Here is a 26,646-nt window from a genome sequence, read left to right on the forward strand (position 1 = left end):
ATCACATATCTTTTTTTAATAACTATATTTAATTAAGTTAAAAAAAAATAAACATAAAATATATAATAGAAAATTGTATCGATTCTTTGCTTCCATACCTAAATTGAGAGACGCGTGTGCCAACTTCCGGTGTGTTTAAAAGTTAGTGTCTCCTTTTATACATCATTACCTACTTCTGTAGTAAGATGAAACAGACAACTTAGGAACATGGACAAAGTCATCTTAACTCAAAAATTACTTTGTTTTTTTACTCTTTTCACTCTAAACAAGTCATATCACCATTTGGGCATAAAGGGATCATGTCTACAAAGACACTATGTAGGGAGTTGAGCAGTGAGATGTCTGTTCATTTAAATCTATGCATGTTAGTACAGTCAAGGAAGCAGAAAACAGAGAGGGAATTCCAAAGTGTAACAGTTCTAGGGAAGAAATTTGAAGTAGAGAGCTTTCTGGCATCTAGGGACTTTAACAGTGAAAGGGTGGGATTTTTGGGTATGTATGCCAAGGGGGCATAAGTACTACAAGTTTGTCACAGCACATTCCATTAAAGTACTAGTAACACAGACAAAGGGATATTACATTACGGTGATGAGACAGGGGTTGGGCTTGGTTGATTGTGTGGAACCTATTAAATTAGAGATTGTTTTTTGTTTTTTTTACCCTGTCTAAAAAAGAGAAATAACTAGTATATACATTATTCCAAATATGGCAACAATACCCATATATGGGAAGATGCTAACCTTTTATGTATAAAGGATACTGGAATAATGAAAAAAAATAAATAAACAAATTGAAAGGATTATTTCAAATGGAAAGAAACTGGAAATCGCAGCATTTGTTTGACCTAAGGTCAATAGCTGAACTGTGGACAATGATAAATAAAAATTCATCAAGTAATCCTGAAACAAGGTCAAAACATGAATTAAAAAACATCATTTCAGAAATTGAAGACAAAAGGAATGAGAGAACTGGTTGTTATATAATCATTTATATAGTAAAAGCAACAAAAAATTTGATGGGGTCTTAGAGACAGAAAGGAGGCACATATGAGTCATAAGACCGGCATAATCACATTGACACACCAGTTCTCATTAGATAATTGAAGTTAAGCAATGCTGAGCCTGGTCAGTACCAGATGGGTGACCAATTTGGGAATTCCAGGCGCTGTATGTAAGAGGACATAACACCTCCCTGCAAGAGTTGCAAAAACCTAACATCATTATGTCCCCTAACGGCAATATACATGCAACTGAGGACTGCTTTTGAATTTCATACTTCCATGGAACTTCCTCCTTTGGAGGAAGCCAGTTTAGGCCATTTCCATTTTTTCCATTAGACCAGGAACCATTTAGAGGACAAATAGTAATCTGCCAGCTGATTCACCCAAATCATGTATTCAATACATGCAATGTCCACAGACGAGAAAACAAAGGAATCGTGTACTTGTACCAAATAAACAAAATAACTTGGGTTTTTTTTTTGGGGGGGGGGGTCCTTGATGTAAGCATTGTCTGAATTTTAGTTAAAATTTGTAAGTTAATGAGATATGACGGCACAGATTTTGTTTTTAAAAGAAACATTTATTTAAAAAATCAATTTATCTTTACCAAATAAACAAAATAACTAATTTTGGGGGTTTTTTTTCTTTGATATAAGCACTGTATTAATTTGGATTAAAATTTGTAAGTTTAAGACATGACTACAAAGATTTTTTTTTTTTAAAACAAACATTTATTTAAAAAAATCAATTTATCTTCATCTGGTATGAAATCAGTTTGTGTTTTTTTTTTTCATTTCAAATTCACACAATGCTTACATCACGGAAAATAAAAACTAACCCATTTAAAAAAAAAAAAAAAAAAAAAAAAAAAAAAAATCACTGTTTAAAATTTTGTAGATTTTGAGTTTTTTTAGTGATAAATAAAGAAAAACAAAAGTAAAATAATTTGACATGCTTGTTGTTGTTGTTATCACAGTCTAAAAAAATAATGCGACCCACAATCAGTGGACGTCTTCTTTCTCAATTCTGTGTTCTCGATAGTCAAAATGCATAAATTCCCTTTATTCCTCAATCTGCCATTAACATAATTTAAACTATTTTATAGTCACTTTTAAACATCGCATATCGTTCAATGACTTGGCATCTTAAGGTTTCATTCAGGAAATACATTATATATATATATATATATATATATATATATGAGTCTGTTTCTTATACAAACATTATTGGTTACATATGTGCATACATGTTTCAGTAGAGTCCCAATTCAGGGACAGCATTTCATCAGACCAAAAAAGAATCAAAATTGAAACATTGGTTTTTATATGTATGATGTACATTCTGGGGAAAGTTGGGGCATATATTATATATTTTGTGAATGTGAGCAATAGAGTTTTTTTTGGAGGTGTGGTGAGGGGAAGAGGGAATGCTGTCCCCCCCCCCGCCCCCGTGTTTAAGCTGTCATTATTAGGAGGTGTTAGGTGATTCTTTTAGCTTGGTGATTATTTATTACCCTTGATTTAAAATTTCCCATATCTTAGGTTGTTTTATGGCTGTATATCTTTTATTCGTGGCAACTTTAATTTCCTTTTGACAAGTGTATTTTAATTTATTAATTTGTTTGTTTTATTTTTTTACCTTTTGTTTTTTTTATGTATTCATTTGTTTCTAGTTTTCAGAGTAAGAGTGAGGGAGAGAGAAATGCGGTTTCATATGGTTAAGCTGTTGACAGTTGGGAGATGTTAAAATTCTATTAGTATGGTGGCTACTTTTCTTGCTCCAGCATTAATACTGTGAGCTTCTGATTTCTGCCGATCAACTATTACTCTTATGAACTTATCAGAGAGAAATGATTTAATAATTGAGAAGACATTTCCAGCTATACCGTAGCTGGAGATCTTGTGAAGTAGACCTTTATGCCATACTCTATCAAAGGCCTTTGATATGTCAAGAGCAATTGCCCTAGAAAGTTTAAAATATTTATTTAATTATCTATTTCTTAATTTAAACAGAAAAATCGACTACAAAGTTTATTACACATAAAATTAACTTAGTATTAATAGAGTTTATTTAACTATTTAATTTAATCGTTGGTGTTCACTAATGGGCTTTGAGACCAGGGTTCAATCTGCTCTTCTGCTGGTCATAAAATTTGTATTTTCTTATTTAAAAATAAAACTACTTGATCATTTTATGCAAATTTTGAAATATGATGTTTTTGTTTTGTCACGGGTATATACATCAGGTTTTTCTTTATTTTTGCTTTTTAATATAAAAGAGAATTCTGGACAAGAACCAAAGTTTGTTATTATAGTGGTATTAACATAAAAAAAAATGGCTATTCAGAATCAAAGTTTGTCAGCTGAAAAAAATATAATTAAGAACCAACTTTTGAAATTATTTTATATGTGACATAATAAAAATAAAATGATAAAGAAAATCATTTAAAAAGTAATCAAATAAAAAAGCAGAAGCAAACAAAATGTTTTTTCCATTTTTTAAAAACTTTGTATAAAAGAAACTACCCTAGGTGAAAGACTCCACCTGGCATTTAAAAGTTTAACTGTTCCACTATAATTGCTGGTATTCATGATAAATTATAAATATTTATTGATTTTAAACTACCAATAACTAAATTAAAAAAAAAACCCTCTATAATTAAATCTTTAGAGATTTTAAAAGAATCAAAATTGAAAAGTGTATCGCAATCTGGTGTTTAGAACAGAATTGGTAATTGTATCAGAATTAAGAAAAAAATATTGGAATCATCGCATCACAACTTTAGTGGTAACTTATTAAAATGAAAAAAAAAAAAAAAAAATTTGTCAGTTTAAATGCTATTTAGGTCTAACTTAAAATCTACCACAAAATTGCTTTATATATTAGATAATGAAAATACAAAAAATAAATAAAGATATAACATTAAGAAAAAAGAAATCAATTAAAAAAAAACAAAAAAAACAACAACTTTTTTTTGCCTTTTTTTCTGAAACTTTGACCGTAGAAAAGGAAATACTGACCGTCCCAAGCAGAAGACTCCACCCAATTGATGGCATTAAAAAGTGCAGCTGTCCCACCATAACAAGCGTTTGTTGTATCGATTCCCTCAACAGAACTGTTTCCACTGGCCTCGAACAATTGCATCAGGACAGTCTTTACGCTCTTCGATTTATCCAGAATGGTTTCGGTGCCGACCTCAAGGCGACCAATATTCGAATACGACAGATTATATTTCTCCATTAATTGTTGCAGGACAGTGAGGCACAAAGAGTTAATGTCCTCCCGGTCTGAGCAGAAACCCATGGCAGACTGACCAAGACCAATGGTGTACTTTCCTGACGAAACACCATCGAAAGCTTCAAGTTCTGTTTGATCAACATAATGAGCTGGAAAATAAACTTCCATGGCCAAGATCCCAACATCTTTCGGCCGTGTGTTTGGATGCTGTGTTGAAGAGGCAGGCATGATACCTCATGGGAGAATGCCCTAAAAAAGTAATAATAAAAAAGTTTAATAAATTAGTAAGTCCATAATATATTACACATGCACTTATTTATATTCAAATAAACGTTTAATGTAACTATATGATCACGACAATGTTTGGTTCCATTAATTATAAATAACTAAAAACCTCATCAGGTGATACAAGTTCTGTCTTTTAAGAGTTCAAATCCGCAACCTGGACTTGAGTATTTGAACTTCTAAGAAAAGGGACTTGTGTTGCCTGATGAGGTGTTTAGTTATTTATAACTAACTGACTAAAACATTATCATGATAAAAATGTTTATTTGAATATAAATAAAAATATATATCTTGCTCTATTTATTATTGAGCACTATTATATAAACTTCGTTATTGGTTTTTATCTTTGAATATTCTTAACCTGGAATAAATATAAAATAAATATATGATGAACTCTCCCGTCATTTTTGATGTATGAGCTTTCGCCACAAAACTAAGTTGATCAGAAATCAACACTGATGATTTGTCTATAGTGGTGAAGGCTTTGTGCAGAACCAACCATACCTTTTGGTATTACTGCTACGCTTTGACGGTGCAGATGACTGCCACAGGACAGAGTATGCAGTAGACCACAGGTTTTACATCAGTTTCCTTCTCCTAGATGCATGTCTTAATGAAGACTAGGGTTGCATTTCTCCCAGTGAATTAATGCGCCCCCAGATACCAACCTGGAAATTTCTATGACATACAGTACCTAGCCTTTCCAAATAGTCACCCATCTGGTACTGGCCAGGCTCAATGTTGTTTAACTTTGGTGATCTGGCGAGAACCGGTGTGTCAACGTGATTGTGCCATATATATATATATATATATATATATATATATATATATATATATATATATATTATGTGTGTGTGTGTGTGTGTGTATGTGAGAGGATCATAGTAGTATTGAAGGATTCTTTAAATGGAAACTTATCGAGATAATAAAAAGCTCAAGATGTAAGGATCCTGGATATGACCTTAAACTTTATCCAATGGTGAGGCCCCAGCTTGTGGGCTTTAGGGAGTGTGGAGCCACCCTTTAATTGTCATTGCTCCCAGGTCCACTCTGACCCGGAGTGGTAGTACCTGTTAGGGTCCCAACTATGGGTTAAATAGAACCCGACTTCCAAAAAATATATATATTCTATTAAAAAAAATTTCTTCCAAATAATTGGATTTTGGCATTAAATAACCCGAAAAGGTTTGATATGCCAAAAAACAAAAATAACCAACCAACCAATCACGATGTAAGGTGGAGCTTAGATACAAAAGAAAAAATATCGTCAATACAAAAATATATTCTGGTGCATATAGATTTGATTATCAATTCAATAAGGAAGATATATCAATGGGACTAGGGGTTATCAAAACTTTTTATATGACGTGACCATCTAGAGGAGCGATATTGCTCCCCATTGGCGAGAATAAGATTCTCTAAAACTCTGAGTAAGGTCGGGTAATTATGCTGAGATTATCTGTTAAACGTTGATTGAATCCTGGACAGCGGCAGGTGACCTATAAAAAGGGAGAAGTTTATTGTGTTTTGTAAAAAACAGACAGATATTTTATTGTTTAAAAAATGACAGGAAATGTCAGAATAAGGTGGAACCATACATTCGTTTGACCTGAGGAACACCTGCTCAAACGTTCTGAGTAGGAAAGTGACAGTGATTGACCTTTTTGGGCGTGTGAAAAGAAATTTAGTTTTGGTCCCAGATTCGCAGGCTATGGATAACCTGTTGAGATGCACGCACGCAAAAGACTTCGGGAATCTCCCAAAAGACGTGTTGGACCCTGAATGGTTTAGCAGATTGTCCCAACCAACCCTTCCCCTTTGTTTATAAGAAAATGCCTGTGCCAATTAGAGCAGATTGAAGCCGAATCTTGGGGAAAGTACACGCTCCCAAGAACGCCACAACCTCCTCCATCCATCTTGACAGCCATCGTGGAGAACGAAGAATAAGATCTTGGGAAATCTTGATGTTTCTAGTCTAATCGAACTGAACGATGTACATATGTAAAAACTTGTAATCTTCGTGAAATTAACTTTTTTGTAGTTAGAACTCTGCAATTCGGTTTTCTTTTTCTGGCGTGCATGCGAAGCTAATTGATTTTTCAGCAGAAATCGACACAAAGCCCGAGATGCTGAGAATTTATGTTGAGTTTTCTCGGAAGATAGACGCTCAACAGCCAGACCAGTTCAGCAGGGTCAAAAGTCATCTGCTGACCTGGGTGGAAGGACCACATTTATACCTAGGCATTTAGAAGCCTAATGCTTCTCATCAAAAGAGGTGAGAGGCTACAAGGTAACAAATAAGGATGCCATTATATATATATATATATATATATATATATATATATATATATATATATATATATATATAAAGAGCAAATAGTTAATAAAACATGTTAAAAAACAGTTTGAAAAAGAGTTAAAAACATATTTAATCTGAAAAGGAAACACTTGATAACTGGATAGTCCTTAATCTGGAGTTTCAAAAAAATACTTTCCTTCTCATCAAAGGGTAGGAATCAGCAAAATGCGGGATCGGATTTTGCATACAAAAGTATTTGATGAAACTGCAAGTAAGTCAAAGATCTTACTTGATAACAAAAAGTGAAGCAGAGGGAACATGGTGAAGAAAAAGGTGATTTCACGTGAATGGATAGTCAGATGAAAAGAAAAGCATCCAATGACGGTAAAATCCAAAAATATAAGTCTAAGAAAGTTAATTAAATTTCCATTCGCACAAGTAAAATCCAAGGAAATCACGTAATTGGAAGATGGTTCAAAATAATCTAAGAAGCCGAAATCCGTGGAATAATTTACAAATATGTACAAGGAAAATGGGGGAAAAATTCCAATAATATTAATAAAAGAAAAATAAGATATGCTTTTCTACACGGCTGCCGAGAATTGTAATTTTTATTTTATTTATATATATATATATATATATATATATATATTATTTATGTCTCGGCCATAGAGTGAAAAGCATATCTTATTTTTCTTTTATTAATATTATTGGAATTTTTTTCCCTTGTACACATTTTTGTGAATTATTCCATCACCTTTGGATTATTTTGGACCATCTTCCAATTACGGGATTTCCTTGGATTTTACTTGTGCAAATGGAAATTCAATTAACTTTCTTGAAGTTATATATTTGGATTTTACCGTCACTGGATTATTTATCTTCCACCAGACTATCCATTCACGTGTAATCACCTTTTTCTTCACCATATTCCCTCTGCTTCACTTTTTTGTTATCAAGTAAGATCTTTGACTTACTTGTTGTGCCATCAAATACTTTTGTATGCAAAATCCGATCCTGCATTTTGCTAATTCCTACCCTCTGATAAGAAGGAAAGTATTTCTTCGAAACTCCGTGGATTAAGGACTATCTACTTATCAAGTGTTTCCTTTTCAGATTAAATATGTTTTTAACTCTTTTTCAAAGTGTTTTTTAACATGTTTTATTAACTGTTTGCTCGTGTATATATATATATATATATATATATATATATATATATATATACACACACACACACACACAGTATAATCACGTTGACTGTCCAGCAACAATGAGCCTGACTAGTACCTGATCAGTGAGCATTTGGGAATATATATGTATCATGCCAACATAGAAATTTCCAGGTTAGTATTTGAGGGTGTGTTTAAAACCACTGGAAGAGATGCACTCAGTCTTTGGTAAGACATGCATCTACTGATGTAAAACCTGAGGTCTACTGTCTTTATCTTGTGGTAATCATTTGCATCAACTGAGATTAACAGTTGTTCCAAAAAGTGTGGTTGGTTCTACACAATGCCTTCACCAATATAAACAAATCATGTCTGTCGATTTCAGACAACTTAGTTGTATGAACCTCATACATCTTAAAAAAAAAAAAAATCGACAAGGGAGTCCGTATATATATATATATATATATATATATATATATATATATATATATATATATATATAAGCAAACATTGTTATCGTTTTTGCTAATGATCATTTTTGTGTTAAACTCAAAACAAAATAATATGTTTCATATATGTATCACAAACGTTTTTGATTCTTTGTCAAATCATCATGTGTAAAAGCAAATGAAAAAGACTTAAGAGATTTCAAAAGCTACATGAAGTTAGATACTGGGAGAACGTTTTCACTATTTCAGGAAAGACATTAACAATATAAATTCTATAATGCTAGTAATGATGATTTGACGAATCGAAAACGTTCATGATACATATGGAATAGACATTAATTGTGTTGATTTTAACATAATAAAGATCACAAAAAATTGAAAAAATGAAAAAAGGTATAATTAAATAGAGAATTTCTGCTTTTAACAATGTTTGCTTTAAAAATGTGCGCACATATTTTGATCCCTTTAAACCATTTTCTAATCAAGTTCCAAACAAAAAGCATATACAAAAATATAGTTGCTTACAGCTGTTTCAAAGTAGTGTTTATTTTAAGTCATACTTTGAACTATAAAAGGTTTTTAAACAGTAGACCAGCATCATAACAAAATTTTCAAGGTGTCCAAAAAACACGATCAATAATGATATCCACGAAAATGTTACAAATTTCACCAACAACAAAGAGAAATCATAAAAAAACGATCCGTTATAATTATTTTATATATACTAGCAGGCTGCCAGATGTTGCCTGATTGTAAGATACTCTTAAATATGATATTTTAAATTATGCAAATTTTGTATTTATTTTTATAGAGGCAATTCTTTATTATATTATTGTGCCCAATATATATTAATGAATTCAAAAGTTAAAAAATATGACTTTGGTGCCATCAGTTAGAATTGAAACTAAAACATATAGCTTTCCAGCGTTATTCGTTACCATCTGAACTAAATCCAAGTGCATACAAAAACTTAAAAAAATTAACATTGTAAAAGTACATAAGTGTTGTAAATAAAATCTAATGTCTTGAAATGTATAATAAAATGAGTGATTATTCCTTGTGAAGCTGTGAATTAAAAGAAATATTTATAGCTCTAGTATTGCACTATTGAGCTATTTAAAAAGAACTTTGTATTATTTGTTTATATATTTTAATACTATTCCAAGTAATAATATATATATAAGTGACCTTGTTTGTCAGTCTATGTGGAACAGTCTCTACTAAACTACTCTGTCAATTTTTTCCCTACAGACTTGAAACTCGATATATAGGAGACTTGGACCTATAGAATAAATTCGATTAGGTTTTTAATTGGTAATAATAGCTGCTATATGGGTAAAATTGAAAAATAAATTGGAATTTGGCAAGCGTATGTTGACAAAATGTGTTACTTCTATGCACTTAGCTCAAATGGTAATGAATAATACTGGAGCTCTAAATGTTTTGGTTTCGATTCTAGCTGATAGCACCCAAGCTATATATATATACATATATATAATTTGAGGTTACTATTTTTCAAAGGTAAGGTAACCAGTGAAATATAACGAGGTTAATACAAATGCTCAATGCCGAAGTAGAGAAAGGTAGACTTTCAATTTGTTTTTACATAAGCAATTATGTGTTGCTACACAGTCATGAGTATGTTTCGGTCTTCTAGTATTTAGTAACTAGAGACCTCTTCAGGCAACTATGCTCATATTACTGATTCTGCTTTTGAATATGAGCGTAGTTGCCTGAAGAGGTCTCTAGTTACTAAATACTAGAAGACCGAAACATGCTCATGACTGTGTAGCAACAAATTACTGCTTATGTAAAAACAAACTGAAAGTATATACATACATAGATACATACACACACATACACAGGCATGACAAAAAAGAATAGACACTAAGATAAATATTTTTCACAAAATTAATATATGCTTATTTATATTTACAGATCAGAATAGTGCTGCAATAAGTATCTCATTAAAATTGCATCTAACAACATTGAAGCATGCTATGAATCAAAGGAGCATCAGACCTATAAGGATTTCTGCGAATGGGATGAATCGTGGGTCAACATAAAAGTGGTCTTAGTCAATACAAAATAACAGGAAATCTTTCAATACTCCTTTCGACTGTTTATAGAGTAATCATACAATTCACAAGAGAGGACAAAGAGTGCACAAAACCTCATCCAGTTGGCACCAGGCCCTCTGAAAGAACCTTTCGTCTTATGAAAAGAAATGTTGAAGAGGATCCTCAGTGCAAAGCCTCTGGCATTGCAACACAGGCTGGTGTCAATCTCAGAACAGCTGCCAGGAATCTTCACAAGCTGGGCTACTATGGTAGAGCTGTAAGAAGGAAACCTTGTCTTCATCCTGCCAATATCAAGTGCAGAAAAGATTGGACTCGTGAGATGGAGAGACTTATGACGTTTTAGGCCAATGTCATTTTATCTGAGGAGTCAGGATTTGGAAGGGTATGGGAATGGAGGTTCCCTCAGCAAGAGTTTGACATAAAAAGACTGCAGCCAACGCTGAATGAGGGTTTCTTCGTATAGGGTGCAATTTGGAGTGATGGTCACTCAGACCTGGTGGAGTGTGAAGATTACATCAATTCTGCTAAATATGTTTAAATATTACATGAAGGAATCCTACCAATATTCTCAAATGGTAAAATGAATCAAGTTCATTCCCTATTTATGGAAGATGGAGCTTTTTGTCACTCTGCTATGATGACAGAACATTGGTTGAGCCAAAATGGGATTAATAAACTTCCATGGCCAAGTCAGTCCCCAGATGTGAACCCAATTGAAAACCTGAAAGAAAAGGAAGTCATCTTCTAAGGCTGAACTTTTAGCATTATTGCATCAGACATGGCAAGAAATTCCTCAATGTGATATTCGTTAACTGATCAATGCCATGCCTAGAAGGATCCTAGCATTAAAACAGCAAAGGGAAGGTCAACCAAATATTAGTTATTAAATTTGTGACCGTTTATTTTTGATTTTGTTCTATAAATTATATGTTTATTGAAATAAGTTTCTAGAGATGTCTTCTTTTTTTTTCTGTCATGTTTATATATATATATATATATATATATATATATATATATATGTATATATATACACACACACACACCAAATATTTTGACGTATAAGACAACTCTTAAAGTTAAAAAATAAAACCAATATTTCATAAGATACCGGGTGTTGCAATCTCTAGCCTAGGCTAAACAAACATGGTTTCGTGATTTAGCAGTCGTCTTATACAACCGATATATGATAAACTTATTAAAATTTGCTCCAATTTTGTACCTCGTCTTTTCTGACGGTCACATTATTCAACGAAATATATGGTATATATTTTTAAGTTTTGAAATCACTACTATATATTAGGTACAATATAATAATCAACAGAGAATTGGCTCTATAATAATAAATATGAAATCTGTGTTAATCAAATTATTATATTTAAGCATATTTTACGACCAGGTAGAGAGAAAGAAAGAGAGAGAGAGAAAGAGAAAGAGAGATAATGGAAGACAAGTCTCATCCTAACATTTAATAACAGCTTTATTGATTATCTTCGTTAGTAGGTTTGTAGAGAAAGGGTTAGTATTGGGAAGAGTTCTTGTGTAGAGATGACGAATGATTAGAAAGATCTGTTGAAAGAGAAAACAGTTCATGTATGTGTGCGTTTAAGTTAGTAGTAGAAACATGTGTCCATGTGTATGGACAGGCACAAAAAATTAGAGACAGTGCTGATGGAGGACGAGAGTTCATTTATGCACCATATTGAAGTTTGGTCGCCGTGCTGGATTATTTGTATTACGTCTTAGACAAACTCCATGCCCGAAGGTCGGGGTTGTTTGTGTGACATCCCACATGGGGAGGTCTTCAGTCCAAGTGCTAGGAAGAAAAAGAGAGAAAAAGTTTTTGGTTTAACTTTTTATAAACTCGGTCACGAGATTGAAAGCTGGCTTCTGATTGGATAAGCCAGAAAGGAAGTATATTCAAAATCTCGAGCTGCAAAAATTCACTCCTGCTGGTGTTCCTTGCAATCCTATCTGTTACAAATACATACACATTGGTCTTTATTATAGAGAGGAAGAACCAAACATTCAGTAGGAATGAGAAATGATACTCGACCTATGCAGACTGTCCTGGAAGTCATATAATCTTTTCAAAAAAAATCTTTTAGGATGTCCTACTACAACTTTCACACATGAATATATTTTGTTTTTGATTTTAATCAAATTATTTTAATTAGATTCATACCATAGTTACACGAGTTAATTTTTCACTGATTATACCCAGCGTTGTCTGGGAGTCATTTTACATTCATTTTTGTTTCACTCATTAAAATCTACCCCCCCATCTCCCACTTATACCTTTTCTCTTGATTTTCTGTCAGAAAATATTTACATCTTTTGAAGAGATAATTAAATGACTAAATATATGTATTTAAAAAAAAAAAAAAAAAATCGCACCACCATTTGAAGTAATCAAACTTTGATCATTTCCTTAATCATTTTCAATTTACATTGTTTTAACATCTAACTGAAATTCTCAGGAAACATCTTCGAGAGGCTTTTAGCCTTGGTAAGCGATGACGCATTTGTATTAAAAAAAAAAAAAAAAAAAAAAAAAAAAAAAAGAAGCATGTTCCCCCCCCCCTTTTTTTTCCAGGTTTTGTAAACAGGGCAAGCCTTATGTTTCTGAAATTTTTGAGATGAGGATTGATAATTTGTATTGTTTGGACTACTGTTCTCATCTAGAGTTTTATTAGCACAACATTTCGGCCAATGTAACTGTAAAATGTTTTTGGCTTGTGAGGAGGGGTATGAGACGAATGGATTCGCCAATCATTTTTATAACCAACGGCTGTGCTAAACAACCAATCAAAACGTTGCAAAATTATTATAAAAATCGTTGAATTTTGGATTCAATCAGTTCGCCATTTGCTACGTCACGGACCGCATTTAATTCTTCGCCGCCATCTTGGTTACTGATCTGAACTACACCGCCATCTTGGTTACTGATCTGAACTACACCGCCATCTGTGTTCAACACAATGTCTCAAAACTTAACAGTAACCTTCAATTTTCTTCAGGCATATCTTGTGGAACTCTGGAATCTTTCTGGATTAAATAAAGGGTACCATTCAAAATTCCATGTAGATTTTCGAGCTCAATAGAAAGCAGCCAGATACACCTGAAGTGGGTCGGAGATTACATCAGCCGAAACGTTGTGCAAATAAAACTCAAGATGAGAACAGTAGTCGGAAGAATCCAAATAATAAAGGGCAAGTGCTATTCTTAGAATAATGAAATCTCAGTTTAACTTTTAACCATCATTTTTTATTCTGGCATGTGTTGGACAGCTTTAAGGAATTGACTTGCAAATTAACCTATCTCAAACCAGGTCTCCATTTATCCTATAATGTCCATATCCATCACTGTATTGCTTGACCTTCCGCCTGTAAACTGAACCTGCTATCTCAACTATTTCATAGCTACTAATCCAAGAATTTTAGCCGAGAGTAATTTCCCTTGGAACCAAAGCCATTGTTTAGATGAATTGTTCCCTGCAGACTGAAGTATTGCTATGGTTCCTGTGCAGTTCTAGGAGGTCCACCCTCTCAAACTTTACCTTCTCCCTTTAAGGAGTTAGTTTATTACTTACTACTTAAGGCACCACTACTTGAGAAACTGATGGAGCTGCCCAGACATTTTTTGCAGACAGTGCTCTTCCTCTAAGGTGCTGGCTCTTTAAATTCTATTTTTTGACTATTGTGTTACATCATTCTGTCGTGGGAGATAGATAAAATAAAAATAAAAAAATAAAATAAAAACTTTCATCCAATTATTTCAACGTGGCCATACCATCAAAGTCTCCTGTTCTGCACACATTTCCCTATACTGCCCAGATTTTATCTTCTCTCCGGCATCTTTAAAACTTAACCTGTCTTTAGGACACATTACACATCCATCGTATGCTACAATGAAATGTTACCATCACTGAACCGCCACTCGCCTCTTCATATTTACTCCAGCCAAACAATTTTACCATTTAAGATTGATGTTGTACTGTCCAAAGCAATTAGATAGAATTTCTGATCGGCAGTTTGTTTTCGAAACAAGAGATGTTCACTTCCGAATCTTGCGTATTGTTCAAAAATGCAAACAACATTTTTCTTCTTTTTCACAGACAACATCCTGGCTCCCTTTTGGGCTTTAATGGCTTTCAGCAATAACAGATGCATGATGAGGGACATTTATAAACTTCTGCAGTTCATACATACAATCTCACTAACAAAACAGGCACACTAACGAATACACACATATCTTCATAGCTATACCACTTCAACACATGTGGCACCAGCCGAAATGAACATGTGTACCTAATTTTTATCATACAGACAAACACCTACTTTTGTCATAGAGCTTTTATTGGGACTTTCTGAACTTTCGTATATTAGAAATACTTTATCTTGGGTTGTGAAAACAAAAATTAATTTGTCATTTGAGCTTCTCAACAGTTCTATGTCGTATTTATGCATTTATTGCAGACTATTATCATCATCTTCTAGCTGTTGATTCACAACGTTGCAGCCAAGTATTTCTCTGATCTTCGCGACAGGATAAAAATAGTTGATTGAAATGTCGTTAAACAACAAGATGAGGATAATAATCTGCAATAAATAAATGGATAAATAATGCAAAATCACTCATCTCAATAAGAATTCCAATTAAGTAAATAGTTCTCTGTTCGTTATGTAAAGCTCTCTAAAAAAATTTTTTTAAATAAAAAATAAAAAAATAAAAAGAAAAAAAGAAAAAAGAAAAAAATAAGAAAAAAATTTAAAAAATTAAAAAATATTAAAAAAATTAAAAAAATTAAAAAAAAAAAAAAATTAAAAATTAAAAAAATATAAAAAAAATTAAAAAAATATAAAAAAATGTTCTGATTTTACATTTTGTTTTTTTATCCGAGATGGAACGCCTACATCAAATCCGTTGCGAGGGCTGCTGGGAAAATGGTGGGATTGTTCTACCACTCCAGTAGATATCTCACTGCTGATGCAATTCTCTACATGTATAAGAGCCAAGTGCGTGCAAGGATGGAGTACTGTTGCCACATGTGGGCAGCAGCTGCTAGAAGCAGTTTATCCTGCCTTGACAAAGTTCAAAGTCTTCCCTGGAACCTCTTTTCCACAGAAGAGACGTTGCGAGCCTATCTCTGCTTCATCGTTATTTTTATGGCAAGTGCTCGTCTGAGCTCCAATCTATGGTTCCACACATTAAACACTCGTCTAGCTGAAACTACTATCAATAATTTCACCCACTATTTATCTGTGCCTAAACCTAAACGTAGATTCCATGAACAATGCTTTTTTTCTTAGAACTGAACGCCTGTGGAACTCTTTTCAGTTTGCCTATTTTCCAGCTAACTACAATTTGGTAGTCTTCAAGTCCAATGTAAACAAATTCTTGATGAAACATCCCCTTAAGTAATCCAATTTACCAAATTTTCACTACTAACGATTACTACATTATCCCACTGACTACTTACTGTACACTCAATAACCCTTATCCTTGAGTGGCCCCCGGGCCTTGATAAGTGGTGACTCCTTTGTATGAAAAAGAAAAAAATATATTGGTGGAGATTCGGATATTTTTTTTTTTTTCAAAAGAGAATTTTGATTTTTGTGAATTTTTGAGATGAGAATTGATGAGTTATATCATTTCGCTTATTTAGACTACTGTTCTCATCTTGAGTGTTATTTAATCCATGGGGATAGAAAGTTTTCGTTCCATCAGCAAGCTTAAGACTTCTACCCATTCGAAATTCCATGTTCAACAGAAGAGTCCAGAGTTCAACAAGAAAGTTGGAGGCTACATCAGTCGAAACGTTGTGAAAATAACAGAACTGTTTTTCCAAATGGATGAAATAATTAAATTTAAAATATCAGACTAGAAAAACTAATGTTGTACAAATTCTAAGATTTATTTTAATTTATTTTGAAAAACAAAATTAAAATATACAGTCATTATTTTCAATATGTGCATGCAAAGTGAAAAAAATCTACAATCTTCAGCTAAGTAAGATTCTTTTGCTTCTCTACCATGTACTTCCTCCCATGACGTCTCTTCCTGTTCACATCAACCTAACCTCAAACATACTTTCTGTTTTCTTACTAAATCTAATCTTATGAAATAGAATGCATTTTTAACTTTTTTCATCATGTGGCTTCATGCCTTGTTTGGAATGATAAAAAAAAAAACAACAAAAAAAAAAAAACAAATGAAGACTAATAATCTGCTACCAACTATTTGAAAAATCCTAACATAACAGAGCAAAGAAATCTATCATTATGAATATAGCCATGGCATTGATAGAGTACAAGAAAGCCTAAAACGGAATCTCATAAGTGTAGATAATTGAATGTTTAATCCCTTAACATCCTGGATATCTAAATTTTCTTTTACTATTAAGTTGAAACCGAGTAATGACTAAAAAGGAGTTTGAATACACAAATTGAAAGAAAAAGGTTATTTATCATATTTAGACTCTCCTATAAATACGACATTGGATACAACTTACAAGTGATCTATTTTAGAACCGAAGAGGTTATACATTCAAGATAAAATATTACACATTATAGTAAGGAGCAAACCAGTTCACACAAAGAGTTACATTGCACTTTTCGCAATAAATTAGTGGCTTATTATTTATTGCAAGACTCATTTTGATATCACCTTTGCTTATTCTCCTTTGCAATTACATTCAGCACACACAGCCCCAGTGCCATATATATATATATATATATATATATATATATATATATATATATAAAATAAAAATTACAATTAAATTTACCAAAATGATCCAAGATGGTAAAACTAAAGTATATTATAAATATTAAAGAATTAATATTTATAAAGTAATCTCAACCAGATGTAAAAGCTCGATAAAACCAAATAGGAGATAGAGCTTATATCTTCCAATTACGTGATTTCCTTGGATTTTACTTGTGCGAATGGAAATTCAATTAACTTTCTTGGATTTATATTTTTGGATTTTACCGTCATTGGATAATTTATCTTTCACCAAACTATCCATTCACGTGTAATCACCTTTTTATTTACCATATTCCCTCTGCTTCACTTTTTGTTATCAAGTAAGATCTTCGACTTACTTGCAGTTTCATCAAATACTTTTGTATGCAAAATCCGATCCCGCATTTTGCTAATTCCTACCCTCTGATGAGAAGGAAATATTTCTTTGAAACTCCACGGATTAAGGACTATCCAGTTATCAAGTGTTTCCTTTTCAGATTAAATATGTTTTTAACTCTTTTTCAAAGTGTTTTTAACATGTTTTATTAACTGTTTGCTCATATATATATACATATATATATATATGGCACAGAAATATTTCAACATATATTGTGTAAACAATCAAACATAAGTACATAGCATTTGTATTCAGTTTTGTTATATAATTTATTTGTAATAATGGTAAACGTGCACTTCAGAATGTTGACTTTTAAGGCTATATATAGGGGTAATCTGACCTGCTATGAACGAATATCACCTTTAAATTTATCACTGATAAGTAGTTCAAAAGATACAACAAAATTCATTATCCCATGTTTTCCTATAATAGTTTTGTCTGGCAGCCATATTTTAGCCTTAGCAGGTAAGAGAAACTGCAGGTTGTGAGCATGTGCAAACGGAAAGAAAAAAAACAAACTTTCTGAATACAGAAAGAAACAAAAACAAAAAAAAATGGGGTCAATACAGCCTGTTTTCCCACTGAAAACTTACTTGCAAAGATGTTTATTCTGAAAGCCGTTCTTAACATGGAGAAGTTGAGGGTGTTTGTTCTGAAAGTCGTTCTTAATATAGAGAGGTTGGAGGTAAATACCCTTAAGAAGCAACTCTTTGCAGGTAAGTCTTCTTTATTTAAAAATTAAAAAAATTAAGAGCAAACTGGTTGAATTCTCTCTTTTTTTTTTTTTTTGAGGGATTCAGTAAAAGTAATGCACTTGTCGTCTGCTGCAAAACTTGAACAGCATCTGCGCATACTCAATGAACAACTTCTTTGCATTAACAAACATGGCGTACAATTCATAATACTAGAAAATAAAATTGCACACTGAATGCATTAATATTAAAAAACTACTTGTCGACAATAAATTTAAAGGCAATATTCATTTGTCGCAGGTCAGATTAACGCCCTATACATCCTTAAAAGTCAGCATCTTAAAGGTAGGTCTTTGGTTGGATAAGCAGATTGCACATTGGCCGTAATAACAATTTTATATGAGATTGGCAATACATGCATGCAGTTTGAAATCATATAAACTTAAGTTCATACATCATCAAATAAATAGAATGTTAACAAATTTCACAAGAATTCTTAACAGGATTCCAACAACTCTCAGAAAGTTGATGAATAAGGATTAATTTTATCCTTTCATTATGTATTGCTTATTATGTAGTAAAAATACTATTATATATTATGTTATAGATTTTAAAAATAAATTATTTGGCGTGATATTTATAGGATGGTTAAAAATAATTAAAATCATTTCCTCTCCAAAAATTTTCAAACAACAACAACAAAAAATAACATGGCTGTCTGTTTACAGTTTCAAATTGGCTATTCTATTTTATAATTTAAAAAGTCATGTTGCGAAGAGACTGCAAGTTGTTATTTGATTATAATTTTTAAAATTTAAAAAAAAAATGTGCTAGTTATTTTATAATTTATATAAAAAATTATTCAGAAAAAAAAAAAAAAAAAAAAAAAAAAAAAGGTGCTGTGCATTGAATTTTCATTGAAAAAAAAAATCTAAATTTTTTAAAACAAATTTTTTTTTAGTTTTAAAAGGTTAAAAAAAGAATTTGCTAAAAAATTGTTCTAAATTTGTCGTTATTTGTTTTTTTTAAATTTTTATTCATTTTATTTATAATATTTAAAAATTCAATTGCTATGGAATTTCCACTGGGTCTGCTAGTCTATACGAATAAAACAGTAGATGTATGTGTAAATATTTAACTGATAAACCGCTAAACTACTGATCATATAACACTGAAATTATTTATAACGAGTAAAATCTTTCTTTGGAGGGAAGAAGAAGTCGGCAAGCTGTTCATTTCAACTTGCCAACATATATTTTTTTTATTTCTTTCTGCACATGCCAAATTTAATCTATTTCTTCAAGTCGTTTAATATCAAATCTTTCTTACTTATCTCTTGATAGCTACATCAGTAGGGTACGTAGCTGAAGTGCTAAATGTTTTGGTTTCGATTCTAGCTGATGGCACCAAAGCGTTTTTTTTTGTTTTTTTTTTTTTATTAACTTTTGAAATCATTGCTATACATTAAGTACAATCTAATATTCATTATATGTTATAATATGAAATCTACACGAATTAAAATATATTTAAGCATATTTTTTAACCACACAAGGCCAGGTGCTAGTATATAATGTATATCATGTATATCGTTCAAACACTATCATGTTTGAACGATATAGTTAAGTGTTAGTTTGACTCATTTAGAACTGCTTTAAAGCTTCACTGCTCACTCACTTTGTGACTTAATTTCAAACAATTTTTACATCTTTTCAGCTATATTTTGAATAAAAAATATTTTCAATTTTCGTTCATTAAAAAAAAAAAGTAGTTATAAAATTACTGGTGTTCAAAAGTCCTCAGAATTAGTAAGGATCGTTTCTTCTGATTGGTTGTTGATTACCTTAGCAACTTTTTCAACACTGACGTTTTAGAGACAATTTCTTCTGATTGGCTGTTGATATCATAGCAACTTTTTCATCGTCAACACCTTCATAAATCAGTGGGAATGTCGCTTGCATACCATCTTACATATTTGGGTTATAAAGAGAGAGTTAACAAAAGTGATGCTCTTTGCCATGCTAAGGCTGATAATATTTCGCTTACGAGATCGCCTGTTAATTCTGTTTCTCTTTTTTTTTTTGTCCCTTCTTTCTGTTTATTTGCTTAATTGTGTCTTTTATTTAATTTTTTTTATTTAGTCAATTTAAGAAGTTGGTAATTTTTTTATGGATTATGGACAATGTGTATGATATTGAACACAAAAAAGAAAATATTATTTCAAAGCAAAGCCTGGAAAAATTATAGATTACATAGAAAAAAGCGAGCATGAAAAGTAATATGGTTAAGATTAAGCTTAGAAAAGTAAAAGACTAGTTAAAACTGAAAACAAAAAGGACAAAATATTCTAGTAAAAAATATAATAAATTTATAACTTAAAATGTAGCAGGATTAAGAATTTGTATATAATGTTAAATTGAATTTTTTTAAATATTCTTAAATGCTGCAATATTTAAAGTTATAAATTTATTCTATTTTTTACTAGAATATCTTGTTTTTTTCTTTTCCAGTTTTAACAACTAGTCCTTTTACTTTCCTAACCATATTACTTTTCACTCTCGCATTTTTCTATGTTTTATATATATATATATATATATATATATATATATATATATACACATACACACGCACTAGTAGTTCAACCTGGCTTTGCTTTGCCTCTATGTACTGTGCATAACTTTATGTGTGTATGTATAACTTATATATAAATATATATTAAAAAGTTTAATTTATGCTCAGGTAACCTACATCTAAAATTTCAAGTGCTTAGACCCAAATTTGGCAGAGGAGTTTGGTAGAGTCTGCAAAAGTCAACTTTTTTAACTTTGACCTCTTGTCAGACAAATTTTTGCCTAAAAACTGATTAAAAAGCTTGCTGTATGTCTGAATACCTTTTATGTAAAATTTCAAATGTTTAGACTCAAAATTGGCTGAATAGTTTGCTAGAGTCTACAAAGGTACAATCTTTTGAACTTTGACCCCTTTGCAGCCAAATTTTCGGCCTAAAAAACCATTAAAAAGCTTGCACTATGTCTGAATACACTTTATGTAAAATTTCAAATGTTTACACCAAAAACTGGCTGAGTAATTTGATAGAGACCACAGAGGTCAAATTTTTTTTTTTTAATTTTGACCCCAATTTATACCCCTTAACATTTAATATTTTGGGCTGAAATCAAATTAAAAAGTTTGATCCATGTCCCAATTTCAAGTGTTTAGACCAAAATTTGGCAGAGGAGTTTGGTAGAATTTTAAAAGGTCAAATCGTTGAACTTTGACCCCTAACAGCCAAATGTCTGATCGAAAACTGATTGAAAAGATTTTCCTAAATCTCAATACCCCTTATGTTAAATCTCGAATCTGTAAACTGAAAATTGACAGAGTAGTTTGGTAGGGAAATGTACACACACAGACAGACAATTTCACTTTTATAGACACACACACACACACACACACATGGATGGAACAGAGGGGATTGCAAGTTGCATTGTTATGATGATTGAACTAATGCATTCATCTCTCTGTTGTAGATATTGACAGTGTGAGATGCTATGAAAGCAATCCCTCTCAAAGACGTGCATCAGAAGCAAAGATGTGTCATTGAATTCCTGGCAAAAGTGCATTCAGAATGGTGGTGTCTATGTAGAAAAATAAATTTTGAAACACAAAAGGTCACTCATTTTAATGGAATCACTCCAGTCTTTGTGGCTCTTCAACTTTTTGAGTGAGAAAAAAAAAAAATTGTAGGATTTACTTTGGAATGACTCTTGTATCTTGTTAAATGATATCATAAAAAACCTAGACACCTCAAAAGTATGTGGACCCAATTTCATCCTGGCTGTGCTGTTAAAAAAAAAAAAAATGCTCTGTTGAGGTTGTTCCAGTCCTCTCACAACTTTACAACAACTGCCTTAATGAATCTTGCTTTCCTGACTGCCGGAAAATTGCCTCTGTGGTACCAGTTTACAAGAATTCTGGCGAAAGAAATGACCCATTAAATTATCACCCTATTAACTTCCTTCCACTGCTCGCCAAAATAGTTGAGACCATAATTAACCCAGCTCCAGTTCATCATCTTACTAAACTAGTAAACTTCTGACTGACCAACAATATGGATTTAGACAAGCCTGTTCTACAGCAAATATCCTAACTGTAATCTCTGAACATATATACCATACACTGGATAAAGCAGGTGAGGGGAGTGCAGTAGCCCTAGATATATCTAAGGCTTTTGACAGGGTATGGCATGATGGTCTCAGGTAAATCAGATTTTATGGTATCACTGGTAGAATACTTAACATAATTAAATCCTTCTTAGATAAGAGAAGAATCTAGGTTGTCCTCGACGGTCGTACATCCAAACAATATGATATAAATGTGGGAGTACCTCAGGGGTCTATCCTTGGACCTTTATTATTCCTAATATTCATAAATGACCTCGCTGATAAAACTGTTTCTGAGATGGGTATATTTGATGATGACACCACGTTCTATAACAGGCACAAGGGGAGAACAAATGAATGTATATTTAAGGCAATAGCAGGAACACTAGACGAAGACCTCCAACCTATAGTGGAATGGGGATAAAAGTGGATGGTCACATTCAATGCTGCCAAGACTAAGCTTGTTTCCTTCAATAATTACAAGAAACCTTCTCTACCACCAATAGCTATGACTAAAGCTATATTACCTGAAAGTACTTCTTTCAAACTCCTCAGCTCAACGTTCACAGGGAACATGAGCTGGAACCTTGAGAGTATTATCAAGGGTGCTGCAAGAAGGTGGGCTCTCTCTACCATACTAGAAAGCTACTTACGCCTGAAAGTATCCTGTACCTCTACAAGGCCACCATTCGCCCATATATGGAGTATTGTTGTCACATTTGAGCTGGTGCATCTGCTACTGGCCTCTCGCTCTTGGACAGGGTTCAAAAAAGAGTTACCTACCTGATAGTTCTTGAACTGTCATCTAAGCTTCAGCCTCTGTCCCATCGACGAAATGTTGCATCCCTCTGCCTGTTCTACAAGTATTTTAATGGTGAATGCTCCGACGAACTACAAGCCCTTGTATTCTTCAATGTAAATACCCTCGACAAACCTGACAAGCAGCAAAATCTCACCCCTACACAGAGATCCCTAGATGTAAGAAAGCCTTCTACTCTAATAGTTTCTTCCCCAGAATTCATAAACTTTGGAATTCCATTCCAGGTTCCTGCTTTCCCAACAGTACTGACATGCAGAAGTTCAAGTATAATATGAACAGCCATCTTGCTGCTTAACTCCCTACATAATATCCCTGCAACTTATGTCTCTGATTGTATCAAAATGGCACTGTGCCTTGTTTGGAGTGAAAATGGAATAAAAAAAATAAAAAAAAGAACTTAGACCTAAATAACATCACATCTGATATATCGATATTTAATTCTACCTAGCCACTTTGCTATTTTCTTTCAACATGTCCTTTAGAATATAAAAAAAAAATTTTTTAATTCAGCTTGTTTGAAAATAAAATTATTCTGGTTAGGAAGATTGTTATGATGGTGGTAATTTTAAATAATGACTTAATGTAAGGAAGGAATATCTTCGAAGCTTAAAATATAAAGTATCTCCCTTACATTATTTGAGTTATTATTGTGCATTTTTCACATCTCTTTTTTCCTATTAGTGTTTTTTACTCCAAACAATGCATATTGCCACTTGGAACATAAGCGGCTACTATTTTGGATCATGTCTAACAGGAGACTATGGGGAGTTGAGCAGTGAGATGTCATTGTCTGGTCTTGTTAGATTTAAACTTCTGCAGGTTAGTACAGTCAGGGAAGCAGGAAACATGAAGGGAATTCCAAAGTCTAGCAATCCAAGGGAAGAAACTATTAAATAGAAGCTTTCTGGCATCTAGGGACCTCAATAGTGAAGGGGTGGGATTTTGCTGCTTTTCAGGTTAGTCTGATGATGGGATAGAGGTTGGAGCATGACTGATAGTGTGGACCATGTCTAAGAGTGAGACAAATGGTAGATGCACCAGCCCAAATGTAGTAAGAGTACCCCTCCATGCATGAGTAACTTGTGGCTTTGTAAATATATAGGATACCACAAAAAAGAGAGCGAGCCCACCTTCTTTGCAGCAGCCTTGGCAACGTCTTCTTTATAATAACATTCAGTGACCACTTTGCATATTTCTGTGTATGTGCTTTTTTCTTGTCAATATGCATTTTTTTTTTAATTTTATCTCCAATCTAAATTTTATGGAGGTAATTATTGAAATAATAAAACAATAAAAACTAAAATTTTCTTTCTTTTTTTTTTTTCATAACTTTAAAAATATGTAAGCAAAAATATTTTTATACTAAAATGACATTAATGACTCTTGAGCAATGGCGAGTAGATACAATTAATTTAATATAAGCTATTTTTACAATTTTAATTGCAAGAAATTGTTAACTACTTAGCCATCCTACCCCCCCTCCTCTTATCGAAATGGCTACAGCCGATAGCAAAAAAAGCTGAAATTAAAATAAACTTCCCAACTTGGGAGGCCGTGACTCCCAGGGTGTGAGAGTGTGTGTGTGCGTGCATGCGTTTCATAATACTAGCACTTGAGAACATGAATTCCCAAAAGACTGGGAATTACAAGAGTTCAAAAGTAAGTACAGGATTGGCCATTCCCGAATATAAAATGGTGCCGGGGTCAAAATTAGGAACTTCATGGTTGCACAATTTCTCTAAACAAAACGTGCTACATCCTGGTCCCACAAAGAAGACGTAATATGGACTAAAATCAATCCTTTCAGAATGAGATGAAAAATTAAAAAAGTTTTAAATCTCCTTTCCAACCCGTTTTCCTGCATAGCAACAGATGTGACTGCATGGTTAGAATTTAGACTTAATACCAAAACCCACGTGATTATTTATAATCTTAAGCATGTTCTTTTTATATATATCTATATATATATTTTTTTTTTTTTTTTCAAATTTGTCTTTACATAAGCAGTAATTTGTTGCTACACAGCCATGAGCATGTTTCGGTTTTCTAGTATTTAGTAACTAGAGACATGCTCATGACTGTAGCAACAAATTACTGCTTATGTAAAGACAAATTTAAAATGTAACTTGCTCTAATTCCATATTGAGCACTCTTGTAGAAACCTTGTTATATTTTACTGGTTACCCTACTTTTGAAAAATAGCAACCTCAAATTATATATATATATATATATATATATATATATATACTAGCAGAAGTACCCGTCATTGACTGGGTTCAAAAACAGCCTACAGAAAATGGACTGTGATTTATGAAAGTATGATAGGTTATGAAAATGAGGGGGTTGTAAAGAGATAGGTTTTGATACTCAAAAATTTTACCTTAAGAAAAACATGATGAAAGTAAAGATATTTTCGCGAAAATATATTTTTTTTATATCAATTTTGTTTCCATTTGTAGCAAAGAGTGACCAACAAAATTATGTTTCCTTACAAAGAGAAAATTTTATATATATATATATATATATATATATAATAATATAAATATACAAGAAATAAATGTTACCATAGTCAATAAAAGTTACTTTTATGGTAGAAAAGTTCATTGGTTTGTATTTTTAAGTAGTTTGTAAAAAAAAAATTTTTTTTTTAATTCACGAACCAGTTTAAAAAAAAATCAAAATGGCAGCGACTTTGAAATGGAGAGCCCTGTTTTCAATTTGAAGGAGGGGCACCTGAGCATTCTGTATTAACAATTTAAGAGAGCTCCATCAACGTAAGGAATATTTATAAACATATTTTGATGTTTTCCGTTATTTTGTGCTTGAGGAATATTCGATAATGGCATGTGTAGTTTATATAAAAATTCATTTAAGTAGTTATCGCCTCAAATTTCATTTTAATGTCGGTTCGCTAAAATAATTTCAAGTAAAGAGCATTAAAAACTATTTCAAAACAAAAAAAACATGAACTGAACTTTTGACTCTGGTAACATTTATTACTTGTATATTTATTTTTTTAGGTAGTCATTTGTTGGCTTGTCTGCTACACACTCTTACTAAATAATATCGATGAAATATAAAAAAAATAAAGAAACAAAACAGTTTTGAAAAATAATGAAGCTTTACTTACTTTAGTAAAATAATCCGAAACAGCAAAATGGGATATTAAAAAAGTAAACACGTAATTACTTTAGTTTTTAAAGCAAAGAATCGATATAAATATGAATAAGAAGAAAATGGCGCCCTTTTCAAGCAGAACAGCTTCGTTTCAGTTTTACAGTATTGAACGGTCTAGTATTGCGCCGTCGGA

At 32.2% G+C, this 26,646-nt stretch overlaps 1 protein-coding gene across 5 annotated transcripts in view; it reads right to left on the bottom strand.

Moving 5' to 3' along the window:
* The window catches only part of LOC145298432 (hydroxymethylglutaryl-CoA synthase 1-like), a 413,120-nt gene that overhangs the window by 44,877 nt on the left and 341,597 nt on the right, over window positions 1-26,646 (bottom strand). For all 5 annotated transcript variants that reach the window (XM_080144321.1, XM_080144319.1, XM_080144320.1 and 2 more), the window contains exon 2: window positions 4,021-4,486. In XM_080144321.1, the coding sequence (XP_080000447.1) occupies window positions 4,021-4,465 (445 nt within the window). In that variant the 5' untranslated portion in view covers window positions 4,466-4,486. The remainder of the gene's footprint in view (window positions 1-4,020; window positions 4,487-26,646) is intronic.

Source organism: Euprymna scolopes, chromosome 2 (assembly GCF_053919585.1).
Source record: "Euprymna scolopes isolate OS-2025 chromosome 2, ASM5391958v1, whole genome shotgun sequence".
Taxonomy (NCBI): domain Eukaryota; kingdom Metazoa; phylum Mollusca; class Cephalopoda; order Sepiida; family Sepiolidae; genus Euprymna; species Euprymna scolopes.